Source organism: Phalaenopsis equestris, unplaced genomic scaffold (genome assembly GCF_001263595.1).
Source record: "Phalaenopsis equestris unplaced genomic scaffold, ASM126359v1 Scaffold000002, whole genome shotgun sequence".
Lineage (NCBI taxonomy): Eukaryota > Viridiplantae > Streptophyta > Magnoliopsida > Asparagales > Orchidaceae > Phalaenopsis > Phalaenopsis equestris.
In genome coordinates this window covers 68,176,221-68,182,888 of record NW_018164444.1, presented here as the reverse complement: position 1 = coordinate 68,182,888, position 6,668 = coordinate 68,176,221, and the positions used below count along the sequence as shown (strand labels likewise).

The 6,668-nt window shown below is 37.8% G+C and overlaps 1 protein-coding gene across 1 annotated transcript; it reads left to right on the top strand.

The window, feature by feature from the left end:
* Positions 1 to 308: 308 nt before the first annotated feature.
* LOC110031815 (probable receptor-like protein kinase At1g33260) lies at positions 309 to 2,130 on the top strand. The gene is made up of 2 exons (XM_020735223.1): positions 309 to 1,125; positions 1,217 to 2,130. The coding sequence occupies exons 1-2, from the start codon at positions 675 to 677 to the stop codon at positions 1,855 to 1,857; spliced, it is 1,092 nt and encodes a 363-aa protein (XP_020590882.1). The 5' UTR covers positions 309 to 674; the 3' UTR covers positions 1,858 to 2,130.
* Positions 2,131 to 6,668: the final 4,538 nt, after the last annotated feature.

Genomic DNA, 6,668 nt, shown 5'->3' with positions numbered 1-6,668 from the left:
GATTATTATTATTTCCCTCATAAATTATGATTATTATTATTTCCCTCATACATTCATTTTTACCTCAATATCATTATCATAAATTTCATAAAATATAAAACTTATAAAATAACTTCATTACATATGATGCATCATAAAACCACATATACCAACTATAAAATATCGACTCTCAGGCGTCGTACAAGAATGCATATATATCTTCTTATATTTGTTTCATTTTTCGTACATGACAAGAGAATTTAATCGGATAAAGAACCGAAAAACATAGAATAAAATAACCTTTTTAATCTATTTTTACAGCGTAGCATTGGTCTTTTTTTAATGTCTTTTTCTAAAGCAGATCTCGGATACCCAATTCGCCAGAAAAAAAGTGAAAGCTGAAGACAAAACCCACGTTCCCGATTTACTCACCCTAAACAAGTCCTGCAAGTCAACTTTTGATTCGCTCCTTCCCTAACCCATTCCCATTTACACCATTTTAATAATTAACCCTAAATCCCCTTCTCCCTTAGATCCACATACCAAGATAAATGTCATCCTCTGTTCATTTCTTATATATACTTCTTAAATCTAAATTGGGAATGCAGCTACACTCTATATAAATTCCAGAGGCGTCTTTCTTCCCAAAGCTACCATCTTTCCAGGCTCGCTGACGAATTCAGAGAGCAAAAACAATGTACCTCCTCATCACCATACTCCTTGCCCTGACAGCCGTCACATTCCTCTCATTCCTAGCCTGTATCTTGCTTCTGCGCCGACGAGGAATGCTCTGCATCCGTGCGCAAGACCTCGAACTTGGCGCCACCACCGCTCGAGTCGCCAATGGCCCCGACTCCGACTCCCACAACTCCCCTCCGGCAGAAAAATATATCTTTGCGTCGTCCCCGCGACGCTTTACATGGAAGGAGGTAGAATCAGCTACTGCCAATTTCAACTCTGATGTAATTGGCAAAGGGGGATTCAGCACAGTGTACTTCGGCCGTCTCAAAAACTCCATTCCCGCCAGCATCAAGCTTCATCACTGCAGCGAACGCCTCCACCAAGCTTTCCTCTTGGAGCTTGACGTCCTCCTCCGCCTGCATCATCCCCACATCGTTCGCCTTCTCGGCTACTGCGACGAACGAGGTATGTGCTGGGGCCGGAATTGGTGAACGAAAGAACATAAAAAAGTATAAGCTGATCGGTTCAGGCATTTTTTCTAACACCATACGTGCAGATGAGCAAGGCGTTCTCATTTTTGAATTCATCCCTAACGGTAATCTACAAGAGAAACTCCACTCCGGCGATGTGCTACCTTGGGCGCGGCGGACCGCCATCGCTTACCGTATCGCACAAGCGCTGGAGTACCTCCACGAGGGCAGTGAAATTCAGATCATTCATGGCGACATCAACACCTCCAACGTCCTCCTCGACGGCGATCTGAACCCCAAGCTCTGTGACTTTGGCTGCGCGCGTATGGGTTTCTCAGCCGTCCGGCGGCCCGCAGCGATGATTGGATCGCCGGGGTATGTCGACCCGCACTACATTCGGACCGGGATGGTGTCTAAGAAGAGCGATGTGTACAGCTTTGGAGTGATGCTGCTTGTGCTGATCACCGGTGCAGAGGCTTTCGATGTGGGGAATGAACGGCTGTTAACGGCGGTGGCAAGTAAAATGCTCCGAGAGGCGGCCGACGGAGAAGTGAAGAAGATCGTCGACCGGAGGCTCCGGGGATATTTTGAAGAAGGGGAAGTTGCTGTAATGGCAGCCATCTCTGCGCTGTGCATAGGGCAAAATCCGAGCTTGCGGCCATCTATGGCGGATGTGGTGAGGATAATAGAGGAGAAGGTTCCATCCGCGATGGCTGGTAAAGCATAGGTAAAAATGCGTTAGGAACCGTGGAAAAATTATTCCACACGGTGTGTGGTTTTCACATTTCATCACTGTAAAAAAAAATTTTAAATATGGTTCACCGTCATAAATTTTTGTTCTAATAAATGGTACAGATCAGATACTACATGCATCTCTGCATATGGTATCCGTATGAAATAATTTTTCAAAATAGAGATGTTATTTTTCTCTCTGAGAAAAATTTACATACGCAACACTGCTATGTTAGAGAGATTATTCAGAGATTATTGGAAGGTTATATCTGTCTTATACCCCTGTAACCTCCTTATAACATACATATACCTTCTAGTAAGTTTCTCATTTTTGTTTTCATATATTTGTAGGTTACAGGGGTATAACGCGGATATAATCCCCCAATACTCTCTAAATACTCTCCCTGACGTACGTACGCAGCGCACATATGTCTTACGCAAATTTTTCTCCTGGTTATTTTTTTTAATTTCTTTTTTGAAATATTGATCGCGAGGGGGTAAATTTAATATAAATAAGGTTAAATTTCATAGTCTTTGATGATGATAAATTACTTCAAGGAGTGTTTACACACATAGCATCTACAATTTAAATATCTCGCACCCGAAATTTTATGTTTTTTCATGCGAGAAATAACTTTAGAAGTATACTGTAATTTTGTAATATAAAAATAAGAAACAAATTCAGTAATATTAAATTAAAAAAAATAAAAGTTACGAGATTGAAATTTTCTATTTGGTAGGCGTGTGGACGGCAATATCTTCAGAGTAGATCAAATTTGAATACAGTAATTTGCATGGCTGATCGCCAAAAGTTTGAACTAATCTGTGTTTCTCGTGCCGAAAAAGAAGAAAGATATTTTGATAAAATAATAAATATTATTTATGATTTATAGTCATTAAAAGAAATTAGGAGTTGGGGAATTTATTTTTGGGTCGGTTTTTATTTGGCGAGATCGAGTTTTGCTATTTTGGGTTTTGACTAAGTCAAAATAGGCTCGAGTTAAGTCAAGCCTGCCAAATTTATGTTTTTTCATAGCCAAGCTCACTCATTCGAAGCAGGCATGTGGCCTGCCCGCTGGGCAACACTCCCAATGCCCATTTCAAATTGCAATGAAGGTAGTAGTCCGCCATTGTATACAATGGTGGCAATGACATTAGCTTGTTGTTGGCGTTGCAGTTGAAATTTGTTGTGATAATTGACCACATAGGCCATACTTTATAGCTTCAGGGGAGCTAGTTGGTTACAAAGTTCGTAGTGTGAGGCAGTAATGGCAAGAGTTGGCCGCATAGGCTGTTATGGGCAACTTTAGTAATAATCGGCCACTTAGGCTATGTTGAGTGGTTATGACTGTGCTAGCTATAAAAACCATAATAGAGTGTTGTGATGAAAGAAGTTAGCCAAGTAGGCCATAGTGTGGAGCTTTAATAGCATTAGTAAGCAACAAAGTTCATAATGGAGGGTTATGATGATAGCAGATGGCCACACAGGTTATAGTGGGGAGCTGCAATAGATTCAATTGGTCATAAAGAGCGTAATTGGGAGCTCAATAGAAGTGAGTCACATGGATCGTAACTAATAATGTACGTAGTGGGAAGCTACATTACTAACTAGCTGCATAGTTGTAGTGGACCACTGCAAGAGCATCAGTTAGGTACAAAAATCATAGTGGAGGGTTGTGATAATGTATAGTGGTTGGCCATATAAGCTATAATGGGGAGTTGTAATTTTGTCAATTGGCAATAAAGACTGTAATTGGAAATTGCAATAACAATGAACTACATATGTTGGCCACCTAGGCCATAGTGAGGAGTTCCAATAATTTTAATTGGTCATAAAGATCATAATTGGGAATTGCAATAACAATGAACTATGTATGTTTTAGTTAGTTATGTAGGTTGCAGTGAGTCGCTACAAATTTAAACTACAAAGACCATAATGGAGGATTGTGATGAAAATAGTTGGCCGCGTAGACTATAATGGGGAGTTACAATAGTGTCAGTTGGTCACAAAAGTTATAATGGAGGTTGTAATTATAGTAGTTTGGGAGCTTCAATAACAATTCTCATATTAGTAGTAATGGAGAGCTGCAATAGTGTCAAATGACTGCAAAGGCTATAGTTGGTGCTCACAAGTTGGTGGGTGTAGCCTTTTTCCCAGGTTTACTATTACTAAAAAGATATCACTTGGTAGCATATGATATAAGAAGAATACTTCAGGAGTCTGGAGAAAATCACTGTATTTTGTAGTATGACAATTGTAAGTAATTGACACTGGGAGTGATCATCGGATCTTTGATATGACTTTTTTCATTACGCCATATTTGGAATACATTATTACACCCTATTAATTGTGTGTCGTTGCTCCATATTCATGGTATACAATCATATCGTATTTAAGATGTATTGTTACACAGTATTTAGGGTACGTCGTTCAACTATGTTTTGGTACTTAGTTTCACTGCCTTCAGAGCACTTCATAACGTCATGTTCGCGATACTTTGTTACATTTTGTTCGAGTTTCTTCGCAACACTGCATTCAGTGTACTTCACTACATGGAGAGCTGACAGTGATCGGCAATGGCATGCAAGCAACGACCAGTGATTGGTGGCTACAGAAGTTGGGAGTTATCGCTAGTCTTCAGTCTAGAACAGTACTAAAAATGAGCTCATTCTTTTCTTTCCTCCCCCTATAAGTGAAGAGAGAATGTATAGTCATGGGTCATGGAGGAGTAGCCTTTTAGTCTTTTGGCGAATATTATTATAACCCCGATCGAACTTTCTACATTGATTACCCTCGAATCACAGGAGTTTTTTTTTTTGAGAATTTGATAGTCTTAGTGACCTCAGAATTATGTGATATTAGGCTCATTAGATTCCTCTCGTTGAGACACTCGATTTAATTATAGGTGTGTCAAGTTTTAAATTCACTTGACCCTTCATTTAGCCACGAAAAGCTTCCAAAGGTGGTTTGATGCTTGATTTGGGCTTTATTTGACTCAGATTGAACCAATTTTGTTATAATTATGTTTTTTTCATCGAGTCGGTTAGTTTGACTTTAAGTTTGTTGAAATCAAAACTCTTAAAAAAATCTAAATATTTATGCCAAATGTAAAATTTGAATCAGAATATTTATTATTTAAAAAATATCTCAAATTTGTGTCAAATGTATCAATATTTGTGCCAAATGTAAAATTTGTTGATGATGCATCAATGAGGTTTGTTGCTCATTCGATTTTTTTTTTTTTTTGTTCACTTTCCAAGTAACTCTTAAATTATTTGATCATATTCAATTCGATTCAAACACATTTACTCAAATTCAATATGTATTCATCTTAAAATAATAATTTATTTAAATTTAAATTTTAGTTTTATTTCACAATTTTTTCACAGCAGCATCCGCATGAGTGCAACATAACCTTTGTTTGTTGTTGTTTTTTTTTTTTTTTTTTTTTTTTTTTCTTTTTTTCATTTTTTTTGGTTTGTTTTTAAAATGTTAAAATTAGAAAAAAAAAATATGCTTTTGCCTATTTTTAAAACACCAAAATAAGCTTTATTCTAGCCTGCCGTCCACCACCGCCGCAGTCACCCACCATAGTCGCTTGTGCTCCCACCGCCCGCAGTCAACTACCTCAGCCGCCGGCCGCTGGCCCCCCACCGGTCACTAGGTGAACGTGAATTTTGAAATGTAAGATTATTCATCATACGTGATAGAGTTTAATACTGGAGCGACCGTGGCTCTAACATTTTTCTAAGTCATGTGTATTTTGAAAATTTTAAAATGTAAGATTAATGGGGGCGGGAAATGATGTTTCTTTCTAGTATTTTACATATTTACAACGCAATGCTCATGTATTTACAAATTCAACATTACATTGAGGGTTTGCAGGAGACATGATAGAGCACGCATTCTAGTATTTACATATCCAACACAAAATATTTATATTCCATTTACAATCCAAACTAAAATTATTTAAAAATTAATAAAAATTAATATTTTTTTAATACAATATAAAAAATTAATATATAATTACTATATTAATTTTATTTATTCATAATTTATAAGTTTGAGTCAAACAAATCGAAAAAATTAGGGCGAAGAAAAATAGAAATCGACACAAATTCAGAAGAACACAAAGATTTAAGGAGGATTGGCAAAGAAGTCTACGTTCTCGGGAGCAGAACGGCGGCTTTCCTTGAATCTAAGAAAAAAGTACATAATAGAATATCAGATCATTTAAGGTTACAATAGAGTCTATACATATAGCCTTGGAGTATAATATGTAATTACAAAATTACCCATTTACCGTACCGCGGGGCGTTGCCCCCCCCACCCTCAACCCACATAACGAAACTCCCCTGATTTAGACAGATTCTTCTGCTTCGTTTCAGCATTTGTCTCTTATATGATATATGAGTCATACCTAACAAACAGAATCAATTAAATATTTATTTATATCCAGTCTATTTATAAGTTAAGCACAAAAAATCTATTTTTATTTGACTCCTTAACAAATGGAAGAGGAGCGATCATATTCCAACAGCCGTAACCACTGGTAGTTCCTCTTGTCCAAATTTTCTTCGATTAATATAACATTAAGTCATGGTGAGTAACGGAAGGACGTATTGATGGAGCCACGGCCCATGGCGGTGGTTTCGCTAAGTTCTAAATGCAAAAGCAGATGATCAGATGGAAATATTTCAAGAATGCAGCAGAAGAGAAATTAATTGCTGGCCATCGCTCTCCAACAGACTATTTAGTTTTCGATCGAGGAAGGGAAAGAGGGAGACTGTGGCCCACAAAATAAA

What these genes read in the sequence shown, in the direction of transcription:
- LOC110031815 (XM_020735223.1), top strand. Translation starts at nt 675, where the DNA reads ATGTACCTCCTCATCACCATACTCCTTGCCCTGACAGCCGTCACATTC. An exon ending in CGGCTACTGCGACGAACGAG is followed by an intron (nt 1,126 to 1,216) that starts GTATGTGCTGGG and finishes CCATACGTGCAG; the next exon opens with ATGAGCAAGGCGTTCTCATT.